Below are 22110 nucleotides of genomic sequence, written 5' to 3' on the forward strand. Positions count from 1 at the left end.
TCGTATAATATGTAACTTGATTTGGAGAAGGAAAGATCGTAACCACAGTCTGGCACGCATTTGTAGCGCACATAATTTATAAGTGATGTTTTATCTACTATCAATATGCATGCTCTCTATATATTATAATGTATACAACAGCCCAAGACTAACACATGATCCACACAAAATAGCTGGAGAAAAATCCGGGAGACAAATGATCGGATACTTTCAAAAATGGGACGCTTTATTGTCAAAATAGAAATTTGGTATTTCATGTCCAATTATCAGACGATTTACTATATCCGAAGTCAAAATATAGAAATTCTAATAATATCAGTCGACCACCCTCTAACGTACAACATTAACAACATTATGGACGTCATACTGTTACCATGGTGAATGAACATTAATGAACAGTCGCTGAACATTGTCTTCAAATAATACTGGCTGAGTAATACACAGTCGTGCATGCTGGTATTACTATAATTTATTTACCATATTCGTTGTATGAAAAGGAATTGTACAAAATGACGCCTCTTCTGCTTCTGTTTGTCTTCGTTACATACAGCATAACAGGTAATATTGAGCAATTGATTTCAATCCGTACTTATCAACAATCACTTCCATAAATGCGATATATTAAAGCCATAATGAGGGATTTGCTTCACAGCGACGCCCTTGATTTTTCTTGAATTTCGTATTGGGTGTGTGCATAATGCCATTTACTTTACGTCTTGTTTGTACATTGCTGCGTGCCGCTTCGCCAATAATCATGTTAATAATACCATCGGCGCGCGCTGGAATGAAATAGCAATTTTTTTCGTTTTACCCCATTTGTTTAGCTAAAAATTACAGGGGCAATGTGATCAGTAGCTATCAGTGAAAACTAACATGTAAGAAATCTATTCTTTATGCAAATCGCTATTATTGCTTTAATTTTGTTTGTGATAATATGCGATACTTTAACTGTTTACAATTTTTTAAATCTTCATTTAACACTGGAAGTATTTAGTATTTATGTGCGATTCTTTTTGTATGGTGGTTACTATTATGTAGAGCCCTATCACAAAAACAATCTGGTTCTATTTTTAGTTATTGGTTTGGATAGAAGCACAAAACGTGTACATACACGACCCATACAGCAATACATGAGAATGTGACTACTATATTAGATGCGCTATTACTATTATAGAGGAGGTCCATATCTGCCTTAATTTGATGGGGATGGGTAAATGGTCAAATGGACAGTTAAGAATTATATGCAAGGTAAAAAGGCGAAACAAAGATTGGTGATACATACCCCCACCCCCAACGACGATTATTGGCTCCAAGTCCCAGAGGCGAGTTACGACCCCAACAAACGAGTTACCCCCACGTAAATTTCCGGGGTGGATTGGAGCCAGGTCCGGAGACGACTTCCCAGATAACATGGCGATATTGGTCCGATGGTGGCCCAATTTATGTTCAATAATGGCCCAATATCATTTGCTCATGGACACAAGATTGGTCCAAGATTGGGCTTGGGCCAAATATTGGGCCAATATTGGACCAATTTACGCTGCCACTGTGATGCCAATATTACCGATGATAAGCCAAGATTGGGCCAATATGGGCAGCAAAATAATGCCGATGCCAAGATTGGCGTTCGAAAACCAACGTTGGGCCAATATATGCATGTTATCTGGGTTATGAAATCATTTTTGGCGTAAAGTTACGGAATTGGAGTCAAAGTTCCCGAGGCGAATTATGGAATTGGCGTCAAGTCCCGATGTTGAGTGAGATATGAAATATTGGTCTTAAATTGAATATTGGTCTTAAATTGATCTTTCAAATGATATTGTGCTGAAATTCGCACGAAGCGCGCGAAAATTTTGACTTTCGTCGCTAGGATGGGCACAGAATCGATGCTTAATTGGTCAATGGCCAGGGCACGTGCACCCCCCTGCCCCCCGTCGTTACGCCACTGACAATGCAAAGAGTAATAATTGGATGACGTAGCATGAGACTGTCACCCACGTTTAATAAATCATAATCGTTACTTTCTTCTCATTTAAAAGGTGTTCACGGAAATGGTGCTTTTGGGACGAAATTCATATTCACGTTCCCGTACCAATCTGCATTTGAAGTCATTCCTAGCGTGTTCGTCTCAACTCAAGTGAAGGACCCAGTGATGGTGACTGTGTCGGTTCCCGGCATAGGATTTACACATGTTGCCAGCGTGACACGAGATCAGGGTACTAGAATCGATCTCCCTGAAGAAGCTGCTATCCTATACAGCTCGAGCGTTCAAACAAATAAGACAGTTGTTGTACATGCAGGAAGCCCTGTGTCAATTCACGGGTATTATACAACAGCATTTATTGCTGATGGATTTTTAGTTATTCCGACTACAGCCTTGGGGAAAAACTATGTGGCAGTAGGATATCCCCCTGCTTCGACTCTAGGTGTAGATAGCTATTCTGAATTTACAGTATCAGCAATTGAAGACAACACAACCGTGTCCATGGTATCCATTAAAGAACAGAGAGAATTCACAATATCTTTGAAGCAGCTTGAATCTTATCAATTCGTTGCGGACAGTGAAAATATTACGGACGTTACTGGTATGCTAATCAATGCGGACAAAATAGTCTCGGTTATGTCAGGTCACCAGGCTACCGTAGTAACTAGTACTAGTGATTTTGATTATTTAATGGAAAATATCCCTCCAGTAAGCGCACTGGGGCAACACTACATACTCGCTCCCTTCCTTGGACGAACCTCTGGATTTGTATACCGCATAGTAGCCACGTCATCCGGTGTGACCAACGTAACTATATCGGGAGTAAACGTTTCTCTGTCAACTGGAGAGTTTTATGAAGGTAACACAATGACATCAGAGGACTTGATAACGATGTTGGCAGACAAGCCTATCATGGTTTGTCAATACTCTAAAGGGTATCAAACTGATAAGGTTGGCGATCCATTTATGGTGTTGCTTCCATCAATTCAAGCCTTTTATTACAACGTGACATTTCCAGTTGCAAAATTAATCCGACCCTATCAGCAATACTTTATTTCAATAACAACAAAATGTGGTAACATTTACTCATTTTACTTGGATGGACTGCCTTTATGTATCCCTGACAACGGTGATGTATTACAAACATCTGATGGTACATTCTGCGTTCTTCGTACGCCAATCACTACTGGTTTCCATTCAGTGACTCATCCTACAGATTCGTTCCTAGTTATCGTCTATGGGTTTGCCCGACGTGAGGCCTATGGATATGTAGCTGGGTACAACGTGGGTCTTAACATGACAGGCAGCGCAGATACCTCGATTAATGGAATAGATTCAGGTATTTGGTTATTATTTTCTATTTATCGTACGCTATTGAATATTGATAAAAGGGTACGTGCATGTGATTTAATATATTATATTAAGACAGCGTGTGTATACAGGGGCGGATACAGGATTTCGAGAAAGGGGGGGCACACTCCTGAAAATAAGAAAATGTAAGAAATGGCCGCGAAGCGGGCATCCCGGAGCGCTTGCGCGACGCAGGGGGGTGTCTGAGGGGGGATGTGCCCCCATAAGAAGTGAGAAACTATTGGAAAATGAAGACCCAAGTGAAGCCATTTGGTGTACCATTTTGTCAACATTATTGTGTAAAATTTGAGTTTGAAAAAGCCTAAAATTTGCAAAAAGACGGCCCAATTGAAGCCATTCGTGGACAAGTTTTGACCTCTTTTGTAAAATTATTGCTTTATATGTACCCATAACGTTGCGCGACATGGGGGGTGTCTGAGGGGGATGCCCCCTCAGAAATGAGAAACATTTGCAAAATAAAAACCTAATTGAAGCCATTTGGTGGACCATTTTGGCACTATTATGGTGTAAAATTTGAGTTTGAAAAAGCTGAAAATATAAAATTTTCGAAATGACAGGCCAATTGAAGCCACCTTTTTTTCACTGTTATTGTATAAATTCAGAGTGCTGGGTGTGAAATACAGAAGCGAAAACGGGCAGTTGTTTATATAGGCAGGGGGTGTCTGATGTTCCCCCCTCTGAAATTTGTGGACATTTTGCAAAGTGAAGGTCCAATTGAAGCCATTTGTTTTACACTATACGAGAGTATATCATTGCTTTTTAAAACAAAACAGGGCCCGAACTCAATTTGTAAAATGTTACACTAACACTTTAATAGACTCGGAGATTCGCAATTTAAAGCATACATGGATCGTAGTCAGCATGGAGCCCGTATTAATACTGACTTTGGTGACAAAATGTGACGGGCCCTGCATCATCAACGGGCCATCAGAAATCAACAAGTACTGCCTAAAAGAATCCGGCCTATATACTAGTATTATAGGGCCTACTTTTGATAGACCAGACTACTGTGCGGTTTATTTGGCATGGGCCTACTAATTACGTGCAATTTAACTTTTCCCCTTCTCCTTTTCTCTTCTCTTTTTCTCCTTTTTCCTCTTTCTCTTCTCTTCTCTCTTTTCCTCTTTTTTTTGGGAGAGGGGGAGGAAGGTGGCGCCGCCCCCTGAATCCGCGCCTGGAGAGTGCCACCCCGATGTCCCGGGGGGGGGGGCACTCACATGTTCTTTGAGCCTCAAATTCTGACAATGTAGCTCTTTAAGCTCAAATTTTGAAATAATTTAGAAATATTTAGCTCAACAGCCTATAATTTGGCCCTAATTTCAGTTCTTCAAGCCCCTATTTTGCCCGAAAAGCAGTTCTTAGTTCCCAAAGTTTGGCGCTCCGCGCCGCACACCCCTGCCAAAATTTAAGTTGAGTGCCCCCCCCGGGCCCGGTGTATGATACTCACTACAGATTTATTAGGCTATAGGCCCGAAGATTTTCTTTCTTTCTTTTTACGTTGTTCCGTTTTCTTTCTTTTCTTTTCTTTTTTCCCCTTTCTTTTCTTTTCCTCTTTTCTTTCCCTCCTACTCTTCTCTTTCTTTTCTTCTTTTTTTATTTTTTGGGAGCCGCCAAAAGGGGGGCAGGCCGGCTGTGCCCCTCTAAATCCGCGCATGTGTGTATACGCTGGTGAAGCTACGTAATAATCGGATTAACTACCATAGCAATAGGTGAAAACAAATTTTGAATATACCGCGCTGCACTGATTCGTTCACGCGGTACCTCTACATTGAACCATATCATGCTGATCACTCGCACCTGTAAGATTAGTATCTATGCAAAGACCGGTATTGTATTCAATCTATGATTACAGACGTACACAGGTGATGAGTGTAACCTGCTTGTAGTGCAGCGCGATATGTTCAAAATTGTTTTGACCTATTGCTATGGTAATTAATCCGATTAATTACGTAACTTCGCCAGCTTAATTAAAAATTAAAATTTAGTCCAACTAAACCCGGTACCTTTTTTATTTTGCTCACCGTATTATTAACTGACCTATTACTCAGATCTTTCTGATTCAATGGAATCCATATCAGCGCAGCCGCAGATGCAGATGCAAACAACCACGGATACTGCACCGCTAACTGGACCCTTAACTTTGGCCTGTAATGCCAGTGGTAAGTATATGGATCACAATGCCTTTTAATGAAATATGTCAAATAATTACTTCTTGGAGAATCTATGTTTTGCCAATCATAGCACCGTCTGCTAGTGTGTATAATGTTGATCAGGGTTTCCAAATTCGACTTCCTTGTTTGCACGCAGTCGTTAGAGAGTGTGTGAAATGCGGTTCAAAAGCACAAACTTCGACGTCTAGAGGAGTATAGAGGATTATCTATTCAAACCCCCTTTGCTATGAAAGAGTCTGGAAGTTGAAGTGAACGCGAAAATATATATTGAGCAGTAAATGATGAACAAAAATACATCAATTTATGAACAATAGTTCCACATTTCGTATAGACTACAAAATTACCTGTTATGTATCATCTAGATAAAAGACCAATTCATTTCATTCGGCTGCGAAGCAGGCGACTACAAAGTTTCTCCATGTACTACGATCTGAAGCCAAAGTGGCAATGGCATCTGGCAGTAGGAAGTTGTCGAAATCCCCAACAGTTTTTGCCCATATGACAAGTAGGATGTTCTTTGCCTTCCACAATCCCGGAAAAAATGTGTTCGAACACCCACTGTAATTCCCATGTTCTTCTTAGCATAGTGCGCACGCTATATGAGTCACTGGAAAATAAGAATTATAATAGTGTTGTCTCAACGTTCATCTTAAGCATGCCCCTCCCTTTCCCCACCAAACAATGTTGGGAGAAGATATGGTGAAAATGAGCATATTGGGCATGCTAACATTGTACGGGGGTAGAAGGGGGACCATTTCCAATATGGCCTTAAAAGTGTTCGAACAAATATTTCTGAGATTGTCTGAGGAATTCCTAAATCAGTGTTTGCTAATTCACATTTGGGTTCACAACTTCAGATCCAGTAGAGCGATTGAAATGAAACTTACACATGTTAGTTTATATATACTAAGGAACATAGGGAATAAAAAATATTACATTCCATTCACAAATATATCAGGGATCGGTCAGTTTAAACATATATTTTCATCAAATTTTGACTTCAAATAAGACGTAGAATACATTATACGTAGCCCCAAACATTTTAAAACATAGCAATTTGGATAGGTAAAAAGTTGAAAATCTTTTTGGAAAATCATTCACCATCTTTTATATTTGCTATGACACTAAGGGCACCGTCAAGCAAACATCATACGAATGTGGGATGCAAATTTATCAATGTTATCTGCAGTAGATAGCAAAATAATGCAACGACATCTACCAACCTATGTCCATTGCTTTGCCAAACTTCTCCCTCCAAACCAGTAATTCCCGACCCCACGAAAGTATACCTCAAAGAATTCAAGCAAAGACAAAGAAAAAAGAAATCATTAAAGACCCCCCCAATAAAAAAGATGAAAGAAACAAAGAAAGGAAATCAAAACAAAATGCAAAGAAAATACTAAAAAGAAATTAAAGAAGATAAATCGAACAATCAAACTAAAAAAGAAAACCATGAATTAAAAAAGAAGGAAGAATAAAAAAAAAGTAATAAAAAGTGCACATGTCACTTGCTGGTCAATAAGTTTCAAGTTCAAGACCAATTGCACATTAAAAGACACACATGCGCAATGTATAAGACACATAAATCAATTTTAACTGACATATTCAATGATTGGTATGCAAGCTCATGGTTATTTGATGATTGTCATTATATTTGATTGGAATAAAAGAAAATATAAACGATTCAAAAATGCTGTTTTCCGATTAAAGAACCACCGATCATTATGAGCATGATAGATAATGACCTTTATTTTTAGGCCTATATGCAATCTTACATGGGCAAAGTTGATTAAAAACATGATTTACGGTGTCTCTTCTGTGGGTATAATTATGTACACTGAAAGTGTGAAACCCTATTCATGGTAAAGGTAAATCATTGCTCATCTCCCCATTGAAAACACACAGTATGCACGATTGACCACAAAACCTAAAGAATAATATGATTTACTTTTCTATTATATGGTAAATCGATGGATATGCGTGCTTGTCTATGTGTAAATCATTACGTTTTACCATTTGACCATCCTAACCATGGAGTATTTAAAATGTTTAATGAACACAATTTCACACATTAGGCTGTTTTTTAAATGTTGGTCAAGTAATGTTTTTTTTTTTTTTTTAATTTTAAAGCAATACATGTGCGTATCCGGTGCGTTTCTCTCCTTCCTATCACTCTCTCCTCTCCCTCGTTCTCGATGCCCCCCCCCCATTTATCATACCGTGGTACTGTGTGACATTTCAAAAAATTACATTGAATGTACGAGTAATGTTTATTTTTTATTTCTAGCTGAAAATAAAATTTTAATTCCTCCTCTTAATTTATTATACAATATGTACATATGAGCAATTAACATAGCACATAAACCATTAAGGCCTAATATTTGTGTGTACAAAACGCTATGTTAAATCTATGGTAACTGACCGCTATCCAAATATTCATCGATTTCCTCCATATTTTGTGAGATGATAGCAAATCATGTCTCTGACATGTGTGCCAAATTGCATTAAGATCGGTGGCGTAACTGCAGAGTTATTGTCCAAAACTAAAATCAGATGATTTTGCTAAGCAATTTTGTAGACAATCCCGGAAAAATGTGTTCGAACACCCACTGTAATTCCCATGTTCTTCTTAGCATAGTGCGCACGCTATATGAGTCACTGGAAAATAAGAATTATAATAGTGTTGTCTCCACGATCATCTTAAGAATGCACCCTCCCCTTTCCCCACCAAACAATGTTGGGAGAATACATGGTGAAGATGAGCATATTGGGCATGCTAACATTGTACTGGGGGTAGAAGGGGACCATTTCAATATGGCCTTAAAAGTGTTCGAACAAATATTTCTGAGGATGTCTGAGGAATCACTAAATCAGTGTTTGCTAATTCACATTTGGGTTCACAACTTCAGATCCAGTAGAGCGATTGAAATGAAACTTACACATGTTAGTTTATATATACTAAGGAACAAAGGAAATAAAAAATATTACATTCCATTCACAAATATATCAGGGATCGGTCAGTTTAAACATATATTTTCATCAAATTTTGACTTCAAATAAGACGTAGAATACATTATACGTAGCCCCAAACATTTTAAAACATAGCAATTTGGATAGTTAAAAAGTTGAAAATCTTTTGGAAAATCATTCACCATCTTTTATATTTGCTATGACACTAAGGGCACCGTCAAGCAAACATCATACGAATGTGGGATGCAAATTTATCAATGTTATCTGCAGTAGATAGCAAAATAATGCAACGACATCTACCAACCTATGTCCATTGCTTTGCCAAACTTCTCCCTCCAAACCAGTAATTCCCGACCCCACGAAAGTATACCTCAAAGAATTCAAGCAAAGACAAAGAAAAAGAAATCATTAAAGACCCCCAATCAAAAAGATGAAAGAAACAAAGAAAGGAAATCAAAACAAAAATGCAAAGAAAATACTAAAAAGAAATTAAAGAAGATAAATCGAACAATCAAACTAAAAAGAAAACCATGAATTAAAAAAGAAGGAAGAATAAAAGTAATAAAAAGTGCACATGTCACTTGCTGGTCAATAAGTTTCAAGTTCAAGACCAATTGCACATTAAAAGACACACATGCGCAATGTATAAGACACATAAATCAATTTTAACTGACATATTCAATGATTGGTATGCAAGCTCATGGTTATTATATTTGATTGGAATAAAAGAAAATATAAACGATTCAAAAATGCTGTTTTCCGATTAAAGAACCACCGATCATTATGAGCATGATAGATAATGACCTTTATTTTTAGGCCTATATGCAATCTTACATGGGCAAAGTTGATTAAAAACATGATTTACGGTGTCTCTTCTGTGGGTATAATTATGTACACTGAAAGTGTGAAACCCTATTCATGGTAAAGGTAAATCATTGCTCATCTCCCCCATTGAAAACACACAGTATGCACGATTGACCACAAAACCTAAAGAATAATATGATTTACTTTTCTATTATATGGTAAATCGATGGATATGCGTGCTTGTCTATGTGTGTAAATCATTACGTTTTACCATTTGACCATCCTAACCATGGTGTATTTAAAATGTTTAATGAACACAATTTCACACATTAGGCTGTTTTTTAAATGTTGGTCAAGTAATGTTTTTTATTATAAACTAATTTTAAAGCAATACATGTGCGCTTCCCGGGCGTTTCTCTCCCTTCTTTTCACTCCCCCCCTCTCCCTCGTTCTCGATGCCCCCCCCCCCCCATTTACCATACCGTGGTACTGTGTGACATTTCAAAAAATTACATTGAATGTACGAGTAATGTTTATTTTTTATTTCTAGCTGAAAATAAAATTTTAATTCCTCCTCTTAATTTATTATACAATATGTACATATGAGCAATTAACATAGCACATAAACCATTAAGGCCTAATATTTGTGTGTACAAAACGCTATGTTAAATCTATGGTAACTGACCGCTATCCAAATATTCATCGATTTCCTCCATATTTTGTGAGATGATAGCAAATCATGTCTCTGACATGTGTGCCAAATTGCATTAAGATCGGTGGCGTAACTGCAGAGTTATTGTCCAAAAACTAAAATCAGATGATTTTGCTAAGCAATTTTGTAGACAATCCCGGAAAAATGTGTTCGAACACCCACTGTAATTCCCATGTTCTTCTTAGCATAGTGCGCACGCTATATGAGTCACTGGAAAATAAGAATTATAATAGTGTTGTCTCAACGTTCATCTTAAGCATGCCCCCTCCCCTTTCCCCACCAAACAATGTTGGGAGAAGATATGGTGAAAATGAGCATATTGGGCATGCTAACATTGTACGGGGGTAGAAGGGGGACCATTTCCAATATGGCCTTAAAAGTGTTCGAACAAATATTTCTGAGATTGTCTGAGGAATTCCTAAATCAGTGTTTGCTAATTCACATTTGGGTTCACAACTTCAGATCCAGTAGAGCGATTGAAATGAAACTTACACATGTTAGTTTATATATACTAAGGAACATAGGGAATAAAAAATATTACATTCCATTCACAAATATATCAGGGATCGGTCAGTTTAAACATATATTTTCATCAAATTTTGACTTCAAATAAGACGTAGAATACATTATACGTAGCCCCAAACATTTTAAAACATAGCAATTTGGATAGTTAAAAAGTTGAAAATCTTTTGGAAAATCATTCACCATCTTTTATATTTGCTATGACACTAAGGGCACCGTCAAGCAAACATCATACGAATGTGGGATGCAAATTTATCAATGTTATCTGCAGTAGATAGCAAAATAATGCAACGACATCTACCAACCTATGTCCATTGCTTTGCCAAACTTCTCCTCCAAACCAGTAATTCCTGACCCCACGAAAGTATACCTCAAAGAATTCAAGCAAAGAAAAAGAAAAAGAAATCATTAAAGACCCCCCCCCAATAAAAAAGATGAAAGAAACAAAGAAAGGAAATCAAAACAAAAATGCAAAGAAAATACTAAAAAGAAATTAAAGAAGATAAATCGAACAATCAAACTAAAAAAAAACCATGAATTAAAAAAAGAAGGAAGAATAAAAAGTAATAAAAAGTGCACATGTCACTTGCTGGTCAATAAGTTTCAAGTTCAAGACCAATTGCACATTAAAAGACACACATGCGCAATGTATAAGACACATAAATCAATTTTAACTGACATATTCAATGATTGGTATGCAAGCTCATGGTTATTTGATGATTGTCATTATATTTGATTGGAATAAAAGAAAATATAAACGATTCAAAAATGCTGTTTTCCGATTAAAGAACCACCGATCATTATGAGCATGATAGATAATGACCTTTATTTTTAGGCCTATATGCAATCTTACATGGGCAAAGTTGATTAAAAACATGATTTACGGTGTCTCTTCTGTGGGTATAATTATGTACACTGAAAGTGTGAAACCCTATTCATGGTAAAGGTAAATCATTGCTCATCTCCCCCATTGAAAACACACAGTATGCACGATTGACCACAAAACCTAAAGAATAATATGATTTACTTTTCTATTATATGGTAAATCGATGGATATGCGTGCTTGTCTATGTGTGTAAATCATTACGTTTTACCATTTGACCATCCTAACCATGGTGTATTTAAAATGTTTAATGAACACAATTTCACACATTAGGCTGTTTTTTAAATGTTGGTCAAGTAATGTTTTTTATTATAAACTAATTTTAAAGCAATACATGTGCGTATCCGGTGCGTTTCTCTCCCTTCCTATCACTCTCTCCCTCTCCCTCGTTCTCGATGCCCCCCCCCCCCCATTTATCATACCGTGGTACTGTGTGACATTTCAAAAAATTACATTGAATGTACGAGTAATGTTTATTTTTTATTTCTAGCTGAAAATAAAATTTTAATTCCTCCTCTTAATTTATTATACAATATGTACATATGAGCAATTAACATAGCACATAAACCATTAAGGCCTAATATTTGTGTGTACAAAACGCTATGTTAAATCTATGGTAACTGACCGCTATCCAAATATTCATCGATTTCCTCCATATTTTGTGAGATGATAGCAAATCATGTCTCTGACATGTGTGCCAAATTGCATTAAGATCGGTGGCGTAACTGCAGAGTTATTGTCCAAAAACTAAAATCAGATGATTTTGCTAAGCAATTTTGTAGACAATCCCGGAAAAAATGTGTTCGAACACCCACTGTAATTCCCATGTTCTTCTTAGCATAGTGCGCACGCTATATGAGTCACTGGAAAATAAGAATTATAATAGTGTTGTCTCAACGTTCATCTTAAGCATGCCCCCTCCCCTTTCCCCACCAAACAATGTTGGGAGAAGATATGGTGAAAATGAGCATATTGGGCATGCTAACATTGTACGGGGGTAGAAGGGGGACCATTTCCAATATGGCCTTAAAAGTGTTCGAACAAATATTTCTGAGATTGTCTGAGGAATTCCTAAATCAGTGTTTGCTAATTCACATTTGGGTTCACAACTTCAGATCCAGTAGAGCGATTGAAATGAAACTTACACATGTTAGTTTATATATACTAAGGAACATAGGGAATAAAAAATATTACATTCCATTCACAAATATATCAGGGATCGGTCAGTTTAAACATATATTTTCATCAAATTTTGACTTCAAATAAGACGTAGAATACATTATACGTAGCCCCAAACATTTTAAAACATAGCAATTTGGATAGTTAAAAAGTTGAAAATCTTTTTGGAAAATCATTCACCATCTTTTATATTTGCTATGACACTAAGGGCACCGTCAAGCAAACATCATACGAATGTGGGATGCAAATTTATCAATGTTATCTGCAGTAGATAGCAAAATAATGCAACGACATCTACCAACCTATGTCCATTGCTTTGCCAAACTTCTCCCTCCAAACCAGTAATTCCCGACCCCACGAAAGTATACCTCAAAGAATTCAAGCAAAAAAAAAGAAAAAAGAAATCATTAAAGACCCCCCAATAAAAAGATGAAAGAAACAAAGAAAGGAAATCAAAACAAAAATGCAAAGAAAATACTAAAAAGAAATTAAAGAAGATAAATCGAACAATCAAACTAAAAAGAAAACCATGAATTAAAAAAGAAGGAAGAATAAAAAGTAATAAAAAGTGCACATGTCACTTGCTGGTCAATAAGTTTCAAGTTCAAGACCAATTGCACATTAAAAGACACACATGCGCAATGTATAAGACACATAAATCAATTTTAACTGACATATTCAATGATTGGTATGCAAGCTCATGGTTATTTGATGATTGTCATTATATTTGATTGGAATAAAAGAAAATATAAACGATTCAAAAATGCTGTTTTCCGATTAAAGAACCACCGATCATTATGAGCATGATAGATAATGACCTTTATTTTTAGGCCTATATGCAATCTTACATGGGCAAAGTTGATTAAAAACATGATTTACGGTGTCTCTTCTGTGGGTATAATTATGTACACTGAAAGTGTGAAACCCTATTCATGGTAAAGGTAAATCATTGCTCATCTCCCCATTGAAAACACACAGTATGCACGATTGACCACAAAACCTAAAGAATAATATGATTTACTTTTCTATTATATGGTAAATCGATGGATATGCGTGCTTGTCTATGTGTGTAAATCATTACGTTTTACCATTTGACCATCCTAACCATGGTGTATTTAAAATGTTTAATGAACACAATTTCACACATTAGGCTGTTTTTTAAATGTTGGTCAAGTAATGTTTTTTATTATAAACTAATTTTAAAGCAATACATGTGCGTATCCGGTGCGTTTCTCTCCTTCCTATCACTCTCTCCTCTCCCTCGTTCTCGATGCCCCCCCATTTATCATACCGTGGTACTGTGTGGCATTTCAAATTACATTGAATGTACGAGTAATGTTTATTTTTTATTTCTAGCTGAAAATAAAATTTTAATTCCTCCTCTTAATTTATTATACAATATGTACATATGAGCAATTAACATAGCACATAAACCATTAAGGCCTAATATTTGTGTGTACAAAACGCTATGTTAAATCTATGGTAACTGACCGCTATCCAAATATTCATCGATTTCCTCCATATTTTGTGAGATGATAGCAAATCATGTCTCTGACATGTGTGCCAAATTGCATTAAGATCGGTGGCGTAACTGCAGAGTTATTGTCCAAAAACTAAAATCAGATGATTTTGCTAAGCAATTTTGTAGACAATCCCGGAAAAAATGTGTTCGAACACCCACTGTAATTCCCATGTTCTTCTTAGCATAGTGCGCACGCTATATGAGTCACTGGAAAATAAGAATTATAATAGTGTTGTCTCAACGTTCATCTTAAGCATGCCCCTCCCCTTTCCCCACCAAACAATGTTGGGAGAAGATATGGTGAAAATGAGCATATTGGGCATGCTAACATTGTACGGGGGTAGAAGGGGGACCATTTCCAATATGGCCTTAAAAGTGTTCGAACAAATATTTCTGAGATTGCAGGTCTTCTTTTACCGTGTAATGGGGTGTACAGAGCATATCTTCTGCATGGTTTATCTTCCTGCATCCTCAGGATGTGTCCCAGGAATCGTAGTTGTCGTGATCTGACAGAGTTGATAAGAGGCACAGTGTTGGTGATGGTATAGATCCTTTCATTACTAACATGGTCAGTGCGCTTGATGTTCAGCATTATCCTGTAACATGATGTACCAAAAGCGTTGATCTTATTTTCCATGTCAGTAGATATCACCCAGGACTCGCAGCAATAGAGCAATACTGTAACACAAGTTGTGTGAAACAGTCTGACTTTTGTTGCAACAGTGATTGTTGGACTTCTCCACAGATGCTCCAGTTTCCAAAATGCATACCAAGCAAGCGCCTTCAGTCGGCAGAGGTTACTGGTGTTAGAGAGCAACCAATATATTTAAAATCGGTGACATACTTGATGGGTTCTCCGTATACTTGGAGTGGTGGCTGAGGATTGCAGTTGATGGTCATATACTCAGTTTTGGGAACACTGATGATGATGAGATATCATTGTCAAGTCCTTGACATAGTTAAAGAAGGAGTGCAGAAGCAGCGTTGGCTATGTCCTATGGTTACAATCTTACAACAGAAGATGTGGTGGAGTCCCAGCAAACACAAAAACGTTTCTAAAACGTTTTGAATAAGTTATATTTTGGCTTTTGGTTTAGGTAAAAACGTTATAATAAAATTCAAATGTTGGGTTATATAAAGGTCATGAAAACGTTTTAAAACGTTTTGTATGAAAACACACTACAACAATATTTTTAAAATGTTTTCAAAATTTTATTCAAAACTATTTTTGCAAACATTTTTTGCCAAATATTTTGTCAACACTTGAATAACATTATGTTAAAATATTTGCAACCAGCAAACACAGAAATATTCATATTTTTTTCAAAACGTTTTAGTAACATTTAAATGTCGGGTTATATAAAGGTCATGAAAATGTATTTAAAACGTTATTGCAAATATTTTGGGCAAACATGTTTCGCAAAATATTTTTTCAACCCCCAAATAACATTCTGTTTAGAATGTATTGTATCAAGTTTTCAAAAATGTTTTTGGAACGTTATTAAAACGTTTTATACCATTTATATAACCCGACATTTAAATATTTTTTGTAAAACATTTTGTTTTTGCTGGGCAGTAATTATCAAAAAAGGTTTTTTAATGTTATGAAAACGTTTTACACCCTTAATATACCCTTTATATAACCCGACATTTAAACGTTTTCTGACAACCTTTTATAACCTTTTGCGAATGGTGTCGAAAACGTTACTGACTTCATCTTGTCTACCACATACTTTACTTTGCGTGGGAATATCTTCAGACAGAGATTCGGAGCAGCAATGGGCTGTCCAGTGTCACCTGGAAGGGACTGCGATTGCTACTGCGCCTATGCAATGCAAAGCGAAGTTGTGGAAAATATGCACCGACCAAGTGGATGACACCGATTCAATTAAGTTCACATACGAAGAGGAAGAGGAGGGTAAGATCCCATTTTTGGACACTTTGATTGTTCACCGCAATGACGGATCGGTGAAATTATTGGTCTATCAGAAGGCTACACACACCGACCAATACTTGAACTTTAGGTCGCATCACTCTCTACACCAGAAATTAGGGGTCGTCCATACTCTTATGGACAGGAAAAACAGAATTGTCACTGAAGATCATGATAAGGAAAAAGAGGACAAACATATCTAAGACGCGCTTCAGAAATGTGGATCCCCAGATTGGAGTATTAAAAAGGTTAAAGATCAGATGGCTAAATCTAAGCCTAAGGAGAGGAAAAAGAAAGACGAATCGACCAAGTCTTAAGGGTTAATTGTCGTTCCATACGTGAAAGGTGTATCAGAACGCATTGCTAGGATTTTCAAAACTTAACATCGCCACTGCAATGAAACCTCTTTGAACTGAGAGGCAATACAACTTAAGTCACGTATTTGATGATTTGATAACTGAGAGCAAATCAACTGGCAACTCGGTTGCTAAGCAGCAGTCAACATCAGCTGTTAACAGATCGTCATTACAAATTAGCACCAATAGTTTGCGAAACGTCTGCATGTAAGTGGATATTTTATTGGACTAGTCGTATGAAATTACACCAAACAATTCTACTATGAACAGTCCTGATGAATTTGTTCAAGAATCTACACGAATATATTAATTTATCGAATTTAGTCGAATCTTTGAAGCAGAGTCTTGTAAATATACTGGCACTTTATTTATTTTGCAAACAGCATTTCCATGCATTTTTATGCTACGTGTGTTTCCCTTAAAGCAAAAATGTCCGATTTCCATAAAAATAAATCATTATTCTTGTTGATTTTATAGTGTCCATGTCAACCGCAACGATAAGTGGGCCGTTAACTACGACCACCAATGCCATGAGTAAGTATATGGAACACAATGCCTTTCATAAATATTTGATGATTTTTGATGATGAAATCGGAATATAAAGTCCATTCAACGTTCCTATGTAGCCAATGATGAACCTATAAATATTCTTCAGGAAATGATGTTTAATATCACTTTTAAGGTTTTTTTGGGTGTGTATTTTATTTTCAAGGGTAAGGTGCTGAAGATCAAGTATCCAAGATGGCCGTCGGACTCCATCTTGAAAATTTAACTTTAGAACCACTTCCCCTATAATGAGGTATATTGCCACTTTTAAGAGGTTTTGAGGAGTGTATTATCCATTTCTGATGTGCTGTGACACACAATTCACATATTCACCTTCTGTCGTTTCATGTGTATTAGATAATACTCAGTCGTACATGCTAAAGGTTTTAAACTATTTTGAACTGTTGCGATTTGATAGTTTACAGCATCTTGCGAATAGTAGTGTTTATCATATTTATAGCGAGCGTGCAGAAGAATTCAAATATCACAGATATACTTTTGTAGGTCCTGTGGTCCTTGAGTTATGTTGTAAAGAGGACTGAAACAACACTTTTGTAAAACGGACATTACTCATTAATAACAATAAATCAAGCACGTTTTCAAAGTATATGATTTGTAGAATGAACTTTTGCAAAACATCAAAGTGTAATTTTTCAAAAATACATTGATTTAAATAATGAAAATCTTCTGAAGGCTTCAATCATTTCTACAAAAGATTTAAACCTAATGATCTTTGTATTACCACTCTTAGATAATTCTTTGTCACGAGCATCGACCATCATTGCAGTTAAAGCAGTTACCGTTGCAGTTGCCATTTTTGTTACATTGCTGTAATAGCCATTGTGATGTACAGAAGAAGGTATGGAAAGTTTTTTATTTTTTATTTTGTTCTATTATTCAAGTTCATTCGAATGAAAACAAAATTTGCAGACAATGTGTTTCACCATTCTCTGCAAATTTCTGTTATTTTATATGTCAACATATCTTTACATAATATCTTGACTTCAAAAGGAACTGATAGTGAGCCTGATATTCCCGCTTAGACTGGTTCTATTTTGGAAATATGTGCTTATTTAAGCATCTAGCTCAAGTTCAAGGGATTCAGAAGAAGAATGGCCAAGTTCAGAAGATGATAAAAAAATTATATTGAAATTCTATTGATTCAAATTCTATTGAATCCTATGCAATCATACAGATCTTTTGATTCTTTGCTGTGTAACATGCTAACTAGACATCGCAGATAGTACAAACTATTCTTTTTCTGAAACCTCTAAGCTAGGTGAACAATTTGCGTCAACTTTTACGAAAATTGGAGCAACTTTGACTTTTGACCCATACACAACTAGCAAATCGACCTGTGACATTTTGTGCCCCATAACTTCCCAACGATAGGTCGGGATCCGCGGGGCTAGACGCACAATTTGACTTGTTTGAAAGTGTTATTGGAATAAAATTAATTTGTGCCCCCTATACGATCCTATGGGGTCCTTTGGGGGTCTTTTTGAGGGTCACGGTCTCAAAATTTTGCTTGGCAGACAGCAGATTGGAGTTCAGCATACCCAAATTAACAAAATTAAGCTGGTTGCCAACCTTTTCTCAAACTTGCCGCTTGGAACACGATTTTTTCAAAATAGAACCAATCTAGCTATAATGCTTATAAACCGATGAAAAACTTTAAAATCATCACTATGTGTCATTCAATTTTTTAAGAATATAATCCAGTCAAACTCTTCCACAGTTGTAAATGAATTTGATTTCATTCAAATATGATGAATATATTGCCGGGTTTGGTTCGACACTTTCTGATAACCCGAAGTGGTTCTGGTCCTTCTTTCGATCTAAAACTAGGACGAAATCATTACCCCAGTTTATCAGTTACAATGACATGTCTGCTTCCACTTCTTTAGAGAAAGCCACCCTCTTCAATAATTACTTCTTCTCTGTTTTTACCCAACCAAAGGTTTCTCCATCACTACCCACTATTTCTCATTTCCAACATGCTAATCTTGGTAATCAAATCATTCAGGTTGAGGATGTCATTAAGATTCTCAAAAATCTCAATGTAAATAAGGCCCTTGGCCCTGATGGTATTTCACCTAAGGTTTTAAAAGAATGTTGCTGTCAAATTGCTGCTCCTTTGTGCTATATTTTTAATGTCTCTCTAACTGAAGGTAAATTACCTAACCAGTGGTTGGACGCGAATGTAGTCCCTGTTATTAAGAAATCTGATAAGCAACTTGCCAGCAACTACAGGCCTGTTTCACTACTTTGTATATGTGGCAAGATCATGGAGCGTGCTATTTTTAATATGATTTTTCCTGTTATTAAAAACCAAATCTACCCTCTCCAACATGGGTTCATGAAAGGACGCTCAGCCACTACACAGTTAGTTGAAGTTTTCCATGAAGTTAATTCCATCCTGGACAATGCTGGGCAGGTTGATATGATATATCTTGATTTTTCAAAAGCCTTTGACAGTGTATCTCATGAGCTTCTTATTCATAAATTTGGCTCATTTTGTATCCACTCAGATCTTTCGCACTGGCTTAGGGCTTACTTAACTGGCAGACGGCAGAGGGTCGTTGTTGATGGGGTTTATTCTGACTGGCTGCCTGTTATTTCTGGAGTGCCACAGGGGTCCATCCTTGGCCCTTTACTTTTTGTTTTATATATCAACGACCTGCCTAGCATTGTCCATCATGCAACAGTTGCACTCTTTGCGGATGACGCAAAATGTTACATTAATGTAAAAAATGTCAATGATTGCAAATTGCTTCAGGAAGATCTTCATCATCTTGTTCAATGGAGTAATACTTGGGAATTAAATTTTCATCCCTCAAAATGCCAAGTCATTACTGTTTCAAGGAAACGTTTGTTAGTGAATTTTGATTATTTTATGAATAACACAAAACTTAGTGCAATCAAATCTGTCAGAGACCTTGGTGTTGATGTCACATCCAAACTTGATTGGAACGACCATATTAACAGATTGGTAAAAAGTGCAATAAAAAATGGGTCTCATCATGCGCACAGTTGGTTTTAAGGCACCTGAAAAATCACCAAAGCCCTGTATAATTCATTGATCAGGAGTGATCTTGAATTTGGTAGCTGCCTTTGAGTGGTACATCCAGACACAATATTCAGTGTCTCGAAAGTGTTCAAAGGCGAGCTACCAAGTTCATCATGCACTATCCTGATCTGGATTATCGGGAGCGGTTGTGCCATCTGGGTATGTTACCCCTCACGCTTCGTAGAGAGCAACTTGATATTTGTTTATTTTACAAGTCCTTGTCTGACAATTACGATCTGGATGTCTACAAGTATGTCAAGTTTTACAAGTCAGAGATTGGGCAAGACCGTCCCAACACAAGATCAACATGTGACACCTTGCGCCTTAGGATCCCCTTCTGCAAAACGGAAGCTTTTAAGTCCAGTTTTTTTAACCGCATTGTGCCAATTTGGAATCAGCTTCCCCTTAGTGTTAGGTCCTCTTCATCTTTTTCTGTTTTTAAAAGCAATGTGGTTAAATTTTTTTGCATTCTCATTTTGAGTTAAATTTTCGGCCGGCTGACATTTGTACGTGGGTTTCCGTATGCAGCTGTGCTATTTGTAGGGTGTCTTAATTAAATTTTTGATCTTGAGGTGGGATGGTCTTAGAGGTGATATGCACCTGTTCATCCCAATCCTCTACACTGGTATCTCTCCTACATGTGCTGGATCCGTGGTGCGTTTTATTCACATGTATATATATATATGTCTTTTATACTTTTACTTTGTGCAATATATTTATCCATCTTTTATCTAATTTTGTTATTTGATATTGTAACCAGTGTATGAAGGCAAATAAATAAATAAATAATAAAATTTATGTATTTATTTATTTATTTATTTATATTTTCGGAATTGAGGAAATAGAAACCAGCCGAATACGGTGCAAGATTCAAATATTCCAGTGGAGGAACAATACGACGATACATGAATTGACATACCACTTGACAATATGGGTTATGACAGTCTAGGAGCTGACAAGGATGTATATATCAAACTACCAGGGACTATACGTAGATATTGCAAATTAAGGTCGCTACAATTGAGCTATATAAAGTGAAGGCTTAAATTTCCTGGATTAAATATGCTTTTATCAGGGCAATACAATTACATTTTAAGGGTAAAAGAGATATCAAGTAAGCCTCTCCGTTTAACGGCCAAGTAATAAGGCAAATACAATTTGGAATTGAGAATGGGCATGAATGCATTGTTGTTGAAAATTACCTTAAGACATGATGACTTGTTATGCATTTTCTCGACAAATCCAGAAACAACTAAAAATCTATTTGACAAATAAAATTTTATTCTATATACTGATTTTGACTGTAACATACTATAGATTAAATATGACAGAAAAACAAAATAACTGAAATATTAGAAATAGAGATTAAATATTACTATACTGGTCAATGGCGTACTGACTGTAATAGTCTTATAAATGAGTCGTTTTACTACACAGAGGTTAAAGAAATCCTGGGGTGATTTTGCTGATAGATTTAGAAATAGCGTCTGACACGATCATGCAGATAATTTTTTAACAAACTCATTTTTTTACAAAAAAAATCAAAATTTTGACCAAGAAAAGATTCTGAATACATAATAATGATAATAACTTGGATGGCGTTGGCACCCAAAGTTTGGCTGGACTGAGAAAGAAACTGCTGAAAAACAATAGTCAAGCCAAAGTTCAGCTGGACTTAAAACCAAACAATAGATTGCTGTATCTAGGTCATTTTTGTACCTATAGGTAACTGCAAAATACGTCATTGTCAATAGGACTTCGTGTTTATTTCAATTTCAATATTGATTCAGTATTTTCTATTATATTCCCAGTCTTCCCGTCATGCCTTATATTAGAATTGTATTAACCAGCAGATAATCTGTAACCTTGCCAAATTAGGACAATATTATTACTATTACTCTCTGGTTTGAGATGATATACTTTCCAGATGTGTTACTAACCCTATTGATGTTTTATACACAATGTCTAACATATAAAGGCAAACAGTAGCAATGTTCATGAGCGATCTAGCTCAATGCCATGCAATGACTACCATATAAAGCAAACAATAGCAAGGTTCATGAGCGATCTAGCTCAATGTCATGCAA

At 36.4% G+C, this 22110-nt stretch overlaps 1 protein-coding gene across 2 annotated transcripts; it reads left to right on the plus strand.

The window, feature by feature from the left end:
• The first annotated feature begins 444 nt into the window (after positions 1–444).
• Positions 445–21483, plus strand: LOC140164239 (uncharacterized). 2 transcript variants are annotated; one of them, XM_072187498.1, is made up of 6 exons: positions 445–558; positions 2040–3323; positions 5404–5514; positions 16885–16941; positions 17705–17812; positions 20862–21483. In XM_072187498.1, exons 1-5 carry the CDS (start codon positions 510–512, stop codon positions 17785–17787), a joined length of 1584 nt encoding a protein of 527 aa, XP_072043599.1. In that variant the 5' UTR covers positions 445–509; the 3' UTR covers positions 17788–17812; positions 20862–21483. The 2 variants fall into 2 exon arrangements, with proteins under 2 accessions (XP_072043599.1, XP_072043600.1); XM_072187499.1 differs by having other exon boundaries at positions 20869–21483.
• The last annotated feature ends 627 nt before the right edge of the window (positions 21484–22110 follow it).

Source organism: Amphiura filiformis, chromosome 11 (genome assembly GCF_039555335.1).
Source record: "Amphiura filiformis chromosome 11, Afil_fr2py, whole genome shotgun sequence".
Lineage (NCBI taxonomy): Eukaryota > Metazoa > Echinodermata > Ophiuroidea > Amphilepidida > Amphiuridae > Amphiura > Amphiura filiformis.

Excerpts from the sequence above, each read along its gene's own strand:
- LOC140164239 (XM_072187498.1), top strand. The coding sequence starts at position 510 with ATGACGCCTCTTCTGCTTCTGTTTGTCTTCGTTACATACAGCATAACA. Across the intron at positions 3,324-5,403 it reads GATTAATGGAATAGATTCAG|ATCTTTCTGATTCAATGGAA; the intron begins GTATTTGGTTAT and ends CCTATTACTCAG. Across the intron at positions 5,515-16,884 it reads TTTGGCCTGTAATGCCAGTG|TGTCCATGTCAACCGCAACG; the intron begins GTAAGTATATGG and ends TTGATTTTATAG.